Genomic DNA, 17,880 nt, shown 5'->3' with positions numbered 1-17,880 from the left:
GGGGACAGGTGTAAGAAGATGGGGCTGGAGGAGCTGCTGTGTGATAAATTCAGACACAATTCCACTTTTTACTTGCCAGAATATCCTCTTCCCTTGCATTCCAGGACCACAGGATAGAAAATTATATATATCATCAAAGGCTATATGTTAAGATCCTATCTATCCGCACTATGAATTGTAACTATGTTGTACATGAGCATCCTGATTTGATGCAGCAGTAGCTGAGGCAGCCTCTGGGGTAGCACCACCAGAAACAAATTGTGCTCTCTCTGGAGCACTGTGAGCTATGAAACAATTTCCTGAAATAAGCATCTTCCTGCTGACATCCGAGATGAGGCTGACAGTGGCTCCCAGATTGCAGAATATGAATGAAACTTGTATTCATGCCAGCTGTGTTCAAGATCCAGTACAACACACGGTATATCAAACCAAAGGATTCATCTAGGGAAAATAATTTCAGCTTCCAAAGAGAGACTAAAGAAGGCTAATAAAAAACATATTTTCTTAATGGGCCTTTGTTGCTCTTGCTTTAATCTTCAAAAACCTATATCTTCACACATTATAACACTAATGATTACCTTTGTTTTTCATTCTTACTGACAAAGAATTGAAATATACAGTAAATGTATTAACAAGAGTGCATTAGAACTAGGCAAATGTTGCTTACCTGCATTAACTCTTTGTTGCCTTACTGTTTAAGAAAATATCAATGAAAGACAACTTGGGTTAGAGAAGTAAAAAAATAATTAAAAAATGGTTTCTTTCAGATTGCTTCCACCACCACATTTAGACTGTGCTAACCTCTTCTTTGTGAAGCATAGCAGCTCCCTTGCAGCTGTGTATGAAAACAGCTCCTCTGAGTTTCCAGCTCAAGTGAAACAAATGGGTAGAGCAAAAGACCTGACATGAGGAGGCCTCTGCTCTGTTCTCAGCTCTGCCGCTAGAAGGGCATGACAGCGGGTAAGACATTCAAGGCCTCTGTGTGTCAGTCTTTCCCGGATCTCATCAGCTGATGAAGTCTGTTGATGACACAGAGCTGGGATATGCAGTTAAGACAGAGGAGTGGTAGCACACTGCACAGGAGGAAACCAAACTTAATAGAGAGTAGAAAAACAGAAATGGAGTCAAAGGTGTGGAGCACAAAGTACAAGACGGTGACCCTGGGGACCAGACCACAGAATCTTCCACAAACTGAGACCTCCTCAGTTGAGGGCAACCACTGGTTAGAAGACGATGTACAAGGCAAGAACTCGAGGGGAAAGAGCTCAAACTCAAGTTAAAGGACAACAGTACTGTAAAAGTCAAGAAAATGATTACACTAGAAATGAGAAGAGCAGTGAGATCTGTGGTGGTCTTCTAGCAAGCATAGTTGAGACATTTTCTACACTAACATCTTTCAAAAAAAGGCACTTCATCAGTTTATGAAAATCAAATTCCAGTTCTATGATCTTAAGTTTTGAACAGTTTCAGCTCCTGACTTTCAAACTGGTTATGAAAGGGGAACTGTTTATTGCCTATAGTAACAGAAACATTCTCAAGGATTACTTTGTTTGTAAATTTGACAATGGCAATGGTTTGAGTGTTACCTGCATGTTTAAAATGGAAGCAAAATACCATGTGCCAATGGATGAGTGACATAAAATGGAACGCACCGTTGCATTTTAATTGCCTGCGGTAAACAAAGCACAAATATTTGACAAAAACTAGAAATTGTAGAAAGTTTATTTGATCTATTATATTGTTTCAAAAGTGGTAACCTACCTGGTGCCTTATTAGTTAAACACAAACAAGGATTACATTTAAATATAAAAGCTTTATTCTAGTAGCATGCCTTCATGATTTTAGTCATCTTAAGGTACTTACCTACTTATTAGCCACTTTCACAGGTCTCATTTTCCATTCATTTTTCAGAAGCAATTGTAAAGCCATTTCTTGACTCCATTAACATTATTTTTCCTGTTATTTTTCAAACCAAATTCCATGATCTCTTTTCCAGACCTTATACAGTATATCTGTCAAGAGCTCTTTTTCCAGGTGTGAATATATTTCAGTATGTATACAGAACACAAGGAAATACAGCTACACAGATTTTATTTTAATTATAAGCATAAGGTCACAAGCCGAGCTTCGTTATACTTTAAAACACGTATTTCAACTAACTGCCAAGCTACACTACTGTTACCAAAAGGCATCTCAAACACTACAGGGGAAGATCTTAATTTTCATCTATTATCAGCATTAAAATGTAGTTTCTGTAGCGAACAGTATTTGTTTGTGGATCTAGAGCCACGGAGAGCATGTCCGCCATTTCTTCCTGAGTAAAGGGTTCACCTAAAAGAAAGCAAGAATAACACTTTGTCTTGATAAATATTATTTTCAGGGCTGGCAAATAACCTTCCTTTTCTCTTGTAAGGATCTCCTTTCAGTCCTCACGCTGAGGAGAAAAGGGGCAATACTAAGGAAGCCATTCCTTTACTTTTGCCAAAGTCCTACACACCAAACAAGCTGGTCTAAGGGAAAGGAGACAGAGTGCCTGGATCTTCTGATCTTTTAGTTCACAGACTCCAAACCAGCCTGTTCCTTTCTGCCACAGGGATTTCAAAACAACCATTTTTGTCAGAGTGAATTCGTCTAGCATGTACATTAGAATTATGATCTCTCATTTGGCTATCCTTTCACTTCTACTCACATCATGAAAGGCTTCTGTTTTTTCTCTTTTAGGAGCTTCAAAGCTGCTGATGGCCTACCACATCTTTTTTTGAGAACAAGGTCTCCATCTGAGGATGGGTCTTGCACAAAGCCTGCACATCATTTCGTACTTGAGGTAGGCAGGCATGAGTCAGCCATGCAAGAAAAGCAGGCTCTCCAAGGGATATTGAGGATTACATGATACACAACTTAAATCTGGTCTTTGAATCTCTTTGTTTGTGTACAGCACTAGAATTAAGATCAAGATAATGCAGGAATGAATGAGCACTGAAACTACCTGAAACATCTGGAAATCTAAACTACAGTTTTACAGGACAGAAGAAGAGGCACATCCTTAGGAAGCACAGGGATGTGCACGGAATTGTAAAATATCCACACAAGATTGAATTATGACTCTTAATAATAATAATCTCTATCTTATAATGTCTGCAAGCAGGCAGATAAATGTTCTTTCCCTGGATTATTCACCAGCGAAATGTTCTAGTCTGCAGCCACTCATCACAGCAACAGCATTGTTTGAAGACAATGTATCTACTCATGCAAGTTTTGGCATGCAGAATGAGGAACCTCGGGGTGCCATATACACATGTAATGTTTATTTACTTAAATACTGATATTACAAAATTCATGTTACCTTCTTCAGTCAAATATTTGGCCAGCTCCTCTTTAGTAATATATTCACATTTATTCTCATCCAAAGCCTTTAAAGAAAAAGAATAAAACTTGTGGTTTTAACCATATTGAAACAAGAATCAGCAACTTCTTTCCAGCAATTAGGTAATTGGATATTTAGTTACAGACCTCAAATGCACGCAGAAGAACATCTTCTGGAATAGGCAGGTAGCTGAAACCATTGAATTAGAAAAGTTCAGTCACTGTTTGCCAGGTCGTTGCACTATTCTAAAACAATAAAATATGAGTACTATAGGAAAGGGAAAACTTATTTTCTATGAGAAGTTACTAAGTTTGCTTATCAAACATTTAATTCCAGCTTGGTTTTTTGGAACTGTCTGTATCTTTACCTCTTATGTCTTTTATTGTACTCCTGTTTAATTTTCCTCTTGCTAAGGAGCCAGATGAACGGCTGGTACATGTCCGGGCTGGCTGATTGGGTTAGCAGGAATCAGTAACAACTGAATCATTCCACGCGGCCAATGCACTGAACAGAAGATGGCCAAACCAAGAAAATAAAGTTTTGTCCAGGTACAGGTAGCTAGGCAACAGATCACCTAGTGGGACTTTGATCTAATGAGCTGATGATGAGCAAAGGAGGCTGGTAGCTATAAAAGGTCTATCACTAACAATTTCAGAGAGACAGGAGAACTGGGTACGTGTGTGTGTCCATATGTGTGCCTGATTGCTGAGCTGGAAGGAAACCCTGCACAGCAATAGAGACCTTCCATATCCCAGCAGACTCTCACCAACCCCCAAGAACGCCATGGATGTTCTAACTGCTAGATCGTTTCGCCTAGACCCACCTTGCTCTTTTAATATCTAAAAATCAAATGTGCTAAGAGGAGGCCTTGTTTTTTGTGATCCAAGTTTCACGTGCCCTTGATAAGTGAACTACGGACATAATGCCCCAAAAGATAAAGTGGATCTTGACAAGCCTGCACTAGCCTGGGGAAAGGGGTTTTGGGTGTGTTTGTGTGTGTGTGTATGGTTGTGTGGAAGAGGAGAAGAGAGCCCAGAGCAGCAAGGTATCATTTTGTGAAAGGATGAACATCAGTGTAGAACCAAAAATGTGCCATGAAGGCCAGAGAAGGCAAAAGTGCAGGAACCTGGGAAGGCAATTCACCTGCGCCAACGTAATGGGACTCAAACACTACTGGCTGGTCTGTGTTCAGGCAGGGGTGCAAAGACTCTCAAACACAGCCTCAAGGTGCACTCCACTGCCTCTGGATGCTGTGAGACAGTTTTGGGAAATCCTGTAGTTATTTCATGTGTAGAACACCCTCCTACCAAAAGGCTTTCTGTGTGCAAAATAACTTCTCAGTATTGGACAAGACTAAGTCTCTCAAAATCCTTGGCTACCATCTTTAAAAAGAAAGATAAATTCCCTGTAAGTAATCTTGCTTTTAGTGCAAAATGTCAAGAAAGCACAAGTTTCTGTGTACAACCAAAGATTTCTATGTACCTTTGAATAATAAACAGCAGTTTTGTTCTAGACTTTTAGAATTAAATCTAAAATTTAGATTTTAAGAGTGCTAGTTGTGTACATTCAAGTGTACCTGGCAGTCATTTTGAGACATGAACACAAAGCTGATTTATACAACTTATTCAAAATATCCTTCAACGGACTGTGCTTCTCAGTAACTGTAACTCAGATGTTCAGAGAAAGTCATGGTTATGACCTTAATTTGCATATAAAATATTTCAGAGATGCACAAAACATGTTGAAAAGTCAGTTAATTCTGGTTCAAATTAAAAATACAAAAGCTACACATTATCACAATTCACGATTATAAGCTGTTATCATTTATGTCATCCGTACAACACGATTTCATGTAGATGAAGTAATTTTGAAACAAAATCTATCAAGGTAATGTAAACTGAGTTTAAACAACAACAAAAAAAATCTGTACTCCTTCCAGTGACATAAAATTACTGGAGATAGATCTATTCAGAATCAACCCTGTCAATCTGGAATAAACTACAGACACAGAAAATCCACTTTCCATTACCTTCTGTCAAGTAGTACTTTTGTCATCACTGGAAGAAATTTTTCCAGATGAATGTATCCGGTTGGTGGTTCTTCTTCTACCTAAAAATAAAACTTAAGTATGGCAGGTTATATGACTCATTAGCAAACTAATACGAAAACCAGAAAATTGGATTGGTTCCTGCATTAAAATCACAGAGTTAAACTTTGAATATTTATATCAGGTTTTTAATATCACATGGCACCATAACATCTGAGTGAAATGCTTGTGATTAAAAAGAAAGAAATTAGAGGAAGAAATAATATCACAGGCAAAATACAGGCCTGCTATTATAGACATTTTCAACAACTCAATATTGCCCTCTTGTGCTCAGAAACCATTCATGCAAAGGAACTGAATGCCTAGTAACTGATCTTATCTCCCACAATAACTCAGCAGAGGTTTAAACATTCAGACTGCATTCATACCAGTAAAGTCTAGCAGGACCTGGAACACCCCCAAGCAGTGTAATGTGACCACCCATAACAACAACCCATTAGCACATTCCCTGGCATGATTTTGGCCTGTGCCACCTGACGCTACCCCCAGCAGTCACCAGGCCTGGCTCGGACCTTTGGGACTGTTCTCCAGCCGGCTGCTTTGTGCAGCCACTCCACATAAAACATTTACCAGGGCAGACATGAGCTGCCCTGTGCCAGCTGGCTTCAACACCCAAGGATGTTTCTGGGCATATTTAATGTGCTAGTTTGGACATAGCCCAGGTCTAGTGCACCTCAAGGATGGAATTTGTTGCCTCCACATGTTTCATAGCCAGAGAGAGTCGTCAGGGGAAGGACCAGAGAGGCAGGCAGACTGAGTCAGGGCAGTCTGAAACAGTCACAAGGCAGCCCATAAAATGCTACACAAAGAAAAGCTTCCCTTTGCCTCTCAAGTAAATTAATAGATTAGTCTCGAAACATCAGGGGCTTCTAGCAGCATTCTCACTGCATTCCTATACTTCCACAGGAGATGAGTAACATGGTAAAAACTGTTCCCTATCATCCTGGTGCATCCCTTCCCTGAAAATTTCAAGTTTTACTCCCAAAAGGAGCCCTCTTACTGGAGCTAGCCTGTTCCTGTCTGTGTTGAAACTGGATGCATGCCTTGTGGTCTCACATGGCAGCCGCAAAACCTCACTAGGCTCTCCACAGACACAGCTCAGATTGAAAGAAGACTCAAACAGGCACTGATTTGAAATCTTCTAACCGATTTAGAAAAAGATGAAGTAAGAAATTCTCCTCTTGGGAGCTGGGTTAGAGCTGAGGGTGATGCCAGTTGCTTAAATGGAGAGCTGCAACTGCTGCCGCACGCTCTTCTCCAGTGCTCTCAAAGGGTTTTGGTTGCTAACAGCAGGCAGCCACCACCTCTTGCTGCTTTAGAGTGGAAATTGGCTTGTAAAAGCACTTTTTCCCTTCTGTTTGGTGAGCCTAATGGAAGGGATCTTTAGCAAGGCAATGAAGCTGTTGCATGCTTCATGCTAAATCAAACGATACCTTTTACCATTACAGAACCATTTGTTTTACTGCTTGCTTCATTGAAAAGATGTAACAAAATACTTGGCAAAACATAACTTCTTTCCAGTGACATAACAGTTAGTCAATACACCGAACTATTCCATGCATCACAAACGTTGAGATATAGAAGTACACAGGATGTTTTAGAGAACATCTGTGCTTCAACTAATATTAGGTCAGAAGTCCACAGAGACAGAAAAAAAAATACGGTAGCTATTTTCTGGAAATAGATAGATGTGTCCTATATTAAGCAGAACAATCAAAAGCAAGGACCCAAAACATCCATGAAGATGAAAAGTTATATAAATCATGTTTAAGAGCCAAAAAGCATTAGATCTGCTCACCCAAACAGTTGAAGGTCACCCTAATTTTCATACCAGAAGAATTCACCAGTAATGACCACCACTTCATAGCTCAATGCAACAAATACCTGTGAAACCGTCAGCCCTCACTGACAAATATCATCCAGATTTGTTGCTTTTTGTTGGTGTGCTATTTGCCTTAAGAAAGCAATCCGTGGAAGAAATGTGTCCTTCCTGACAATGGACCTAGTCCTGGGAGGTGATGTGCTTCCTCTGACCTGGAAAGAACAGGTTCCATTCCAGTGGCTCTACAGGCCCAGCAATATCTTTAACTGTTCAAATTAATCTTATTTCTAACATTGGACAGATATGCGAATAAATAATTAACCTTGCCTAAGTCAGTAAGTATTGAGATTTGCAGGTATATGTGTCCTCTTACTCTTCCTCATGCTCGCTCCTCTTCTATACCTCGTTTCCCATTGATGTTTTCCTTTTTCTGTAACTCCTCCTCTTTTCACATTGACTGTGATATTAACAGTATTTACTTGTTTAAACTCTGTGAGTTTTGCTCTACTTCTTTCCTTGGGGTACATCCACAGCTCTCATAACAACTGTATTGTAGCACCCATTATGTGTCGTATCTCTGCTCTCACAGCCATACTATCATTGTCCACATAACATGTGGGGACTTGAGTCACAGAGAAACAAAACCATCTTCCAGAGTTATCCAGGAGATCTGAGGCAGAGCAGCACACTGAACCCGGGATTTCAAACTCCAGGCATTGTAGTAACCCTCAGATTAGCTTTCACCATCTCTAGGCTTATCGTTTAATCTTAAATTTGTAAGTAGGCCTAAAGATATTATATTAATCACAGCATTTAGCATATGACAATATAGGAAACAGTATATGGTAATTTTTAGATATAAAATAATTTCATGAATGCTGATTTGGCAGATACGAATAATTTGAGGGCAATGTATGCTCATTTAGCTACAATAAGGCTAATAGAAAGATGAGATGATGGAGAGACACAGTAGTGAGAAACAGAAATTAATCACAAAGGGCAAAAAAACTGAAGAAAAAGCTTAGTTACATATCAGCCAACAGAGACAATTTTTACTTTATCTAGATTAAGATAAAATGGTATTACTGTAGTCAATGATAATGGTATATTATATAAATTAAGATATATTTGTTATTAATATACTAAGGATTCTACAAGACGACAATGTTCTTCTGGTACTAAATGTAGGCCAATGTTTCTTTTACAGGCACCATGAAACCTTCTTTGAGATTTAACTTCCAGTTCAGTGTTCTTTAAGGTTAACCATTACTCCTGAATGTATTCTTTCCTCTTGCAGTATTTGTACGTTAATTTAATATCCTTAAAATCAACAACTGCATACACATTACACTGTTGTACCTCAAGAATCTTCTGCCTCATAGCTGCATTGCATTGTACTTTGTTATGTATTACTTATCTCAAATTTCCAGCAATGCTGAAAACTGAAAAAAAATATAAAATAGAAAGTCTAGTGCCTTTGGGAGGGGAGACAAGCCTTAAACTCTCCTAATTGCCCTGGACCTGGCAGGGGGTAGTGTCAAAGCATCCCTTTCCTTTCCTCAATTCTGTGTCTTCAGTCAGTTGTACTGTTCATTTGCTCCAAACAAAAATCTTTGTGGGCCTCTAAAAATATCATTTATGTTATGCACCATGATTTCTGTTTCCATTTTGTCTTGTTTGTCAGTGGGAGCTGGGACAATCTGGTACTGAGAGCACAGAACCAGAGCAGACAGATTGCAGCATCATGTTAAAAGATCTTTCTCCTCTGATCGTTCTTCGCACTTCCTCATCTGAAGCAGCTGCGTCATTTTCACAAGACTTAGCCGAAGATTTCTCACACTAAATTCTGATCTACAAGAGACCAGACAAGCCTACTGAGGAGCTACTGCAACCATCCAAATTTTTGTTGGGGACAGGAAGAAAAGAGCAAGAGAGTATCCTGACCTATACATGAAAAAGAGAAATATCCTTCCCCCACCTCTCAGCCACAGCATCTTCCACTCCTTAAGTGAGCATATCAGTTTGCAAAAAAGAATGTCCCACTTCTTTGTCCCATTTATTAAACATACCCTGCCAAGGCACCAGCACACCATCCTTCCTATTGCTAGCATGAGGTAAGGACACAAAAATCGGTGTAAGAAAAAACTGGAGAAATGTGATGGAAGTTCCTTACCCCTGCACATCACCCTGCTAGGTCTTGCGAGGTTTTACGTCTGAATTCTGATTTACAGGCTTAAGTAATCAAGTAAGAAAAGATTACTTATCTATAACTGAGAAATCTTAAGACTGGGAGAGACCTCAGGAAGGACAGAAAGTTGAGAGGTCTGGCTATAAGATAGAAATAACAGGACCCAGTGAAAAAAACAGCAGGTCTTCCCTCTGTGTATTTTTTGAATTTGATGCATAATTTTAACACCTGCTCAAGAACTATTACCTAATCATCCAGTGTGTGTCCATGGCATGTCCAAAAGAGTGAGATGGTTAGGGTTTGGATAACCTAATCTGACTGAGGCTTAGGACATTCTTTTTCACCAGCCAAAACCAATTTTTCCTCCATTTTCTATACATGCCCTTCCACCTTGGCACAGTGTCACAGTGACCTTCTGAGGTAAAAGAGAGTCAAAGGCTCCTCATTTTAACCTCATTAGCCTAAAGGCTTGCTTCAGGGCAACTTGAGAGACTGACTGCCTGAATCACTTCCATGACACTTCCAACCTCTGGGAAAAGAGCTTAAGTTTCCCACACAGCAAGGCAGAATGTCCAAGCTTAAGACTGAAAAAAATACAGAAGATCTAAACATTTACCTTTGCAAGCAGTTCATGTAGTTCTGCCTCAGTTGGGAAGCAACCCAGTGACCTGACAATTGAACCAATCTCTCTGAAAGAAAGAATGATCATCTTTGTCAGTAAATCTGCAATACAAGAGTGTCTGTGGAGAATCCAGATACCAATTCAGAGCTTCCGTACAGGAGTGTGCACATACAAGCACCCAAGCACACATAAGCATATGTATGTATGTGGACTTTTAAGATGATGTTTCAGTAAGCAATACCTATTTTTACAGACATTAAATATTCTGGAGCTTTTTGGAAGAGTATAATCGTTCTTGTTACTTTCCAAAAAAATTCTTTTTTACCATTGTGTTGCAGTGTATTGTGTGCAGGTTACTTTTCAACTGCTGTCCTCTAATTGTTAAGCTTAATTTCAGTAAAGTCTACATTTATATAGTTAATAAAACAGTTGGAAATCTACTGAGATGAAAGGTAACAAATAAAATACGGGTTTACATTAAATGCTATAAAGATACAAATTCTAACTGCAGTAAATAACAATTACAAAAGGTCAGGAAGGAGGCAGCCCTGCTATGACCCTGCTGTGCTCTGAAAGAGTCAAACAGACCAACACAGCGGCTTATCACCACTCTGTTTATGCTGCAAATTATATTCATAGATTGTATTTACGGGTGAACCTGGTGTAGCTGTTCTTACATAGCTGTTCTAAATAAAATTCTGACCAAATTGGCAATGCCTCAAAAAAGTTTAAGATAAACAACATCACAGACTAGAAACAAAAGTACTGTAAAGCTGTAAAAAAGAGTACTAATGAGACATACGGTATGATTGAAAACAAAATAACAAAAGCATCAATATTGCTTGTGATTTTTCAGTCCAATTATACAACACAGAAATTAAAGCACATTTGAACGAGTATCCACGGTGCTGGTGGTTACCATGATTCAAACCTCTGTAGTTTCTTCATCTTCACCAGTACATTTGGTGGAAAAATCAGATTGGCTAAGAAAAATGGTAGATACAAAAAGCAATGACCTTTGTAGAACTATCTTACAACAGTAAGGCCCCAAATGTGGCACACCAAGCACAAATGAAATTAGATGGGTCAGTCTTTCGCCTCCTCAGACAGGTCCCGAGGAGCTCCCATTCTGATTGAGAACATGCAAGAAGCACTACAATAAACAAAAGAGAGGAGAAGGCTGACTGCACAAAAATAGTTACAAAACAAAACCCAATCTCACACATACAGTTGTTGTGAAAAGAAGCCATCTGCTCAAGTGACTCAGTGAAACCTTGCCCCCTGTGGACGTGAATGGAAGTTTGGCCATTGCCTCAATGAGGCCAGTCATTTGGTCCTATTTTTATAATCCTTGTCCACGCATCCTGTTTCTAGTATGGATATGTTGTATTTGATGCTCTCACTCCTGTACTCCCTTGTCTTTTACAGCTAAAAGGCACATGTAAATATTCTCTGCCTCCCCGAGAGAAACACCCAACCCCAATCACGCCTCCTTGCTGTCCCTCACCATTTCCTCTCTTACAGACTGCCAGAGATGGGAAGGTTGCCATCATCTCCTGCCTCACCTCACACTCAGCAAAACTGCAATGTGACTAAAGTAAGCCAGGCCTTGAAAGAGTTTGCAAAATCTGGCATTGCTGTTGAAACTCCTGTTTCTGACAGTCTCCGCATGTGCCAGCATAAGGATTTGTTTGAAGTCTCTGTGGTCAAAAAAGTCATGTCACATTTGGTAATAACACGGAGTTTAAAGGACTCAGATAGGAAATCGTATTTTCTTCCCAGCCACTTCCTCTCACTTAGTTCAGTAGCTGCAGTTTCTGCTGTGTAGTTTCTAGTACACAAAAATTATGGTTAAAATGAGTTTATGTTCATACAGGTTTTGTAGCACAGACACAATAAAACAGTTTTCACCCTACATATAACATTTTCAATGACAGGATTTGTAAAATCAGGAAAGCCCTTGACTCAGGGTGTGTTGTAAACAGCATGAAATACCATCTCCCTCGTGCTTAATTTCTTACTAACTTGTATTTGCATTAGGAGTCATGCAATACCGATGTTAGCCTGTCAAGCCGGGTAATTTTCCATATTCTTCACAGGAATCTGATATTTCAAGCAATAACATTCTTATGTCTACAATTGTTGTTAAGCATTATGCTGTACTGCCACCTTCTGATACAAAATCATCAGCCATTAATCATCCCATTATTGTGATACAGCCCTGCAATATGTACCTAGGAATAATTAGACAATAAATTTTTTTCTTAGTCAGTAACTGTACTATGATAAAAATTAATGTGAAATTCTGCATTTACTATGTTAAATAGACTTTAAATATCCCCTCTCACATGTTACCACTCACTGTTTGAATGAATTTTTTTAAAAGTCTATTTGTATCCTTTCATTGTAGTAACACTTTCTCAAGCTCTATATCCATTCTATAACAGAGTAAGAAGTGTAGCAAATTTTACAGCTGTTTATCCAGGACTGCAGATGTAAGCGACAAACAAATTAGCAACTAGGATGTCATGGTGCAGTGAGGGCTAGGTGCTCCCCAGGGCTTTTGGGGTGGTAGTGGCTGGAGCTCCCCATGGTGGGTGGCAGGGCAAGGCGGGGCAGCCACAGCCCCCATCCCACCGCCCAGCCGGGGGCAGAGCAGTCGGGGGCACCAGTCCAGGGCATCAGGCAACTCTCTGGGGATGGGCCAAGAGATTTAATTGAGCACTCTTCCCAAAGAGCCCTCTGGGCAAGGGAACAGCAATTGTACCGAGCGTGGAGACATACCCTGACATTCTATCTAATACAACTGAAAAATCATTTCAATTCCATGAAGTATCCATAATTTCTTAAATTTAGAGGCACTAGTAAGCATGCATTGCTAAAACTGTCACATAAATGTTTTGCACCTCTCTCATCTCTGTTTTGTAATCCAGAAAAGATGTTTGGAATGTTTAAAGATGTTTTCCAATTTGGCTTTCTTAGGAATGTCTAATGACAACAATTTCACCAGTTCTCACACTCCTTTGTAGTGTTTATACTCAATAACAGATTTACAATTAAAAGCTCTGGTTCTTGTGAAAATAGTAACTGGAAATACGAAAAAATATTTCTGCAAACTTTAATGACAACAGCTTATAACAACTTCAGAACCTGCTCAGGGAAACATAAATACATGTTTTCTGTATTTTATAACAAAAGCCATATTGTTATATGTATGGATGTTTATCCTAAAACAAAGTTAAAGTAGCACTGTCAAATATTCAAACTTAAAAAAAAAAAAAAACACAACACGGAATTAAGATTATTCAGGAATTTTTAAATTTGACTTGCTTTAGTGCTGTATCTTGTCGCCAGTTATGCCCTGATCAGTCTAACAGTCCATGTTTTTGTCTTCCATTAAACCTTTTCCTACTCCCTCAGACATGTATTTTGTTTGTATTTCCATAACATTGCATTCTAAAGGTATAGTGCACACAGTTCTTCCTCCTGACTCCCATTTGTGCATCCCATTCCCCCAGTTCTGGTCATCCCATTTCAAAAAGGAGAAAGCTGAACAAGATGGAGCACAAAACAGAATGGTCAGAGCTATGGAACAGCATCTCCTAAGAGATTAAACATATCCAGACTTCAGCCTTAAACTACTGTGATGGAGGACAGATGTGACAGACAGCTATGAAATCAGTAATGGTGTTGAGAAGATTAATAGAGAACAATCGTTTACTATTTATCATGACACACAAAAAAAACCCAGGCACCACTCCAATCAAAATGTGGCAGATGTACAAAAAAAACAAGGAATACTGTGTATTTGCTCAATTCTTTGTATTCCTCCCCCAAGTAACTACCAGTAGCTCAGATGAGGTTATTGGGCTAAATGGACTTTTCGGGCAATCAAGTATGATCATCTTTATGTTCACTGTATTATTATTATTACAACCATCATCATAATCATCAAATTATATGCAAGCTTCTTCCCAGTTTCCTAAAAACATCTCCCTATCAGAGCAACATCCACATCCCACATTATGCCAGAGAAAGAGGAACGTTCAGGATGCATGATGTGCTGCAACTATCCTGAAAGCAAGGGGATCCGTATGAGATCCAGGACCTGTATTGCCAAAGGAGCTACCAGAGCAGACATTTGCTAGTAATAATTGCAGCCTTCAACTTGTCTCGTTGCAGTTTCCTCCTGCCTCTTTACTCCACCAGTCCCAGCATCCCCCTCTCATGCCAGTTTCGGTCTTCAACCACTAAACAATGCAAAATGTCTATTAAACAAGCAAAGACATAATTGTTCAGAGACAAAAGGACTGTTTCAATTATATTTTCTGATAAAGCAGATGCAAGTTTAGGGGGTTATTTATCTCTGTACTAGATCCTGTAATATTTCTGTGTGAAGATATTTACAAACCTGACATCCACAGTTTTATTGCCTCCATGGTCAAACACCTCAAAAGCTTCTATAATCTTTTTCTCAATTTCAGCTACTGCCCCATCTGCAAAAACAAACATAAGAAAAGAAAAAGAAAGATTCACTGAGCTGTTGCAACTCGTTTATTTCCAATTTCAGAATTGTGACAGAAGAAGCACCAAAACTGAGAAAGTGGCAGACAGGAAAGGTACTTTGAAACAGAAGTCATTCTGAAAAAAAAAAACCACTCTAAAAGCAGAATCTGTCATTCATCTTAGTAATATGGCTTTGCTGTCGCTCTGCAGCTACATCAAGTCTGGTGGTAATGGTGCATCTCAGCTGCATGATCACCTAGCTGTCCAAGTGTGGTCCCTGCTCAGAGTGTGCCACAGCTCCTTCTGGACCACGAGCCTGAGCCCTGCTTGGACACCATGGTGCCAGTGGAAGGAGCAAGGCGAACGTGGGCCCAGGGTTGCCCTGAGATGGGTTTAAGTCACTTCATCTGGGTTCCTGCATCCAGATTCAGGACAAGCTGTATTCTTTTCATAGCTTGACAATAATGCCTACCTTTTATGTGCCTAAGCAGTAAAATCCACATTTAATTCCTTTCCAACAAACACAGCTAAAACTAAGCAGACATGATTCATTGTAGAAGAAGCCCTAAAGACTCTCAAACTACTGAATTTGATGGGAGTTTTTTCAGTTACTTCAAAGAGTCCTGGATCCAGTCTCCAATGTAGACTGTTGGGAGTTTGGTTCTTGAGATCAGGCACTTCAATTGTACACTCTCTTGCAATAGAGAAACGCTGAAGGAATATTTATAGCTGTACATTCTTGGCTTGATGAGTGAGCTTTCTGTAGAAATAAAAATTAACCAGGGGGAGGCAGGGAGAGATTTCCAGTACTGGAACTATGTAGCCATCCAGCCTTTTTGAGCTTTGCCTTCCATGAAAACAGTATACATTAATCTTACCTGTTTCAAGAGGCCTGTCAAAGAAAGGTTCTGAAATGAAATGAACTTGATGATTTAATCTAGGTACCAGGTAATCTATATTTCTTCCAAGAACTGAGAGGAAGTTGTGATTAAGAGCCATATCCAAGGAAGAAAACATAATATACTGTAGTCCTCTCAAAGACTCTCTGCAAGATGAGTGGACACCACATAAGCTATTGCCTAAATTTCCCGACCTCCCTCTAGGAATGAAAGTCAAAGATGTTCAGCATAGTTCAGGATGGCAAAGCTAGTTATCTGAAGACTTTTACAATTCACTCTAAAAAAAAAAAGATGGCAGAAAAAGATGCATTCCAGCTCTAGGATAAGTATTGGATAAATGTTTAAAATTATACGTTCAAGAAGCGCATCAAGAGATCAGATATGCAGTTAACTCAGCAGATGTGATGCTCCAATGTACTGAAATCTTTCTGTACAAGGAGACTCTGCTCCATGGGTAGATCAATGAAAGTTTCATGTTGCCCTGTGGAGCAATTTTTTAGCAGTTTTCAGGACAGAAATATTTACACTTTGATCAAATACAAAATTTCACTCACTTATTCTACTAACTAGAAAAACAATACACAATATGGAAGATAAAATTATCTGATTACTTTTAATGGCTCGAATAAATAAATATTGAAACACACCATGCCAAAAAAGATTGCAATACCTATAACTACTTATTCCCTCAAATGCATCCTGTAGGGATGATATACTATTTCCATTTTTATGCTGCTAAAATACTTCAGATACTTGTCATTTTTATCTAATTTTCTTATTCTCATTTGTTTATTTGTTTTCCTATCACATATACAATATGAAGACAAAACGTCTCAAAATCCACTCTTTAGATACATTAACTGAAAAGCGTATTCACTATCAGTTTCCTTTCTTGTACTATCCTTTGCTATTTTCCAGTTTGTTTAGCGTGAATTAGATAAAGCTCTAGACGCTGCCAGTTAAGTAAGACTGGCAGAGAGCTGGGACTCCCAAATTAATTCTACTGGTTCTTTCAGACTGAATTGTTCCTCTTCAGCATGTCCAGACTGTTCCTTAGCACTCCGAGGCCCATTTGAAACCTGCCCTTAAGCGGCATGTGGCATTTCTTCTTCAAAGACCTCGGCTTCAGTCTTTGTAGGGAACAGAAGCAATTAAGTAGATGTGGCTCTGCCAGACTCTGGAGTAATGAGCATTTTTAAAAGTGATTTATAGTTGATACAATTTGCTAGATTCTACCATCCGTGTAAATGTATGAGCTTGCTTTCTTTTCTTCCTCAGGGACAGTTGCTCTGTTGGTTCAAAAAGCCAACCCTTCCTTTCACTGAAGAGAAATTATGTGCAGAAAAAAGAGGTATCAAAAGAACAGGTAGGCCAACATTAAACAATCGCCTGAAATGCTGGGGAGCATCATGTCTGCTGCTCACAGGAAGATTCAGTCTCAGTGCAGCCTGATGAATCTATTTGCACAATGAGATACTCTGAAACTCCTTTTGTGCTACATAAGCAGTAAAATTAAGGGCCGATTTGTAGAAGTACCAGTGGACTTGATTTTATTACTTAGTGTTACTGCTCAACACACCTGAAACATTAGTCTCTATAAACATTAATCTAGGTATATTTTAATAAATATAGTCCATTTTATATTTAAACTCTTATATGCATGTGGACATCTCATTAATGATCCCATCCTCTCTTCATAGTACTGTGTTATGGTTACAAGCAGGTGTGAGGAAACCTCCGAGGTCTCTGGTGACAAGAACCCTGTCTCACATGGGGCTGTCTTGCTGAACTGGTCAGTCTGAAAGGACAAGGGACACAATGGGGCAACCCCAACTCAGTGACAGACGGTTTCAGAGTCATTTACGTGTTGTTGTTCTGGTTTTATTTAAAAGTGTTGTTATGAACAGTTCTTTTGTAGATCTCCCCACCCACTAACAGAGGGCTTATCAGCAGGAAGTACAGAATCGTACCAGTGGCTACATACTCCAGCACCATTTCTTCTCTTTCCCACTAGCCATTATATCAACCAAAACAGGAGGCAGCAACCTTGGTCCTGTCAGTTGAAAAACTGGGAACAAGATGCAAAGACTGCCATGAAGAAAAAGGAGCACTTTTAAGAAGACAATGGACGAGAGAGAGGACATGACCATGCAGACAGCCACATGAGAAAATTTGTCTTAAAGCCCTCTGCAATCTCCACTTGACTTCAGTGAACCTTCTTTTTCTGCTCACAGATGCAAGCTACGGTATTTAACCACCCTACCCACACTGCTTCAAAATTCTTCCATAAGATCCCTATGACAATCCTTTGCAAATCCTAGCTCTTGCCATCATCCCCAAAATCACAAGTAACACTCTCTGTCTTACCATAT

At 39.3% G+C, this 17,880-nt stretch overlaps 1 protein-coding gene across 1 annotated transcript; it reads right to left on the bottom strand.

Moving 5' to 3' along the window:
* Positions 1 to 2,215: 2,215 nt before the first annotated feature.
* DRC8 (dynein regulatory complex subunit 8) lies at positions 2,216 to 17,503 on the bottom strand. Its single transcript, XM_086627959.1, has 7 exons — positions 17,437 to 17,503; positions 14,515 to 14,599; positions 10,098 to 10,170; positions 5,394 to 5,473; positions 3,511 to 3,553; positions 3,344 to 3,410; positions 2,216 to 2,331 (listed from the first exon to the last, which is right to left on the bottom strand). The coding sequence occupies exons 1-7, from the start codon at positions 17,501 to 17,503 to the stop codon at positions 2,216 to 2,218; spliced, it is 531 nt and encodes a 176-aa protein (XP_086484085.1).
* Positions 17,504 to 17,880: the final 377 nt, after the last annotated feature.

The sequence above is a fragment of the Tauraco erythrolophus genome, chromosome 2 (assembly GCF_009769465.1).
Source record: "Tauraco erythrolophus isolate bTauEry1 chromosome 2, bTauEry1.pri, whole genome shotgun sequence".
NCBI lineage: Eukaryota > Metazoa > Chordata > Aves > Musophagiformes > Musophagidae > Tauraco > Tauraco erythrolophus.
The sequence above is the reverse complement of the archived record's forward strand: the minus strand, read 5'-3'. Positions and strand labels throughout refer to the sequence as shown.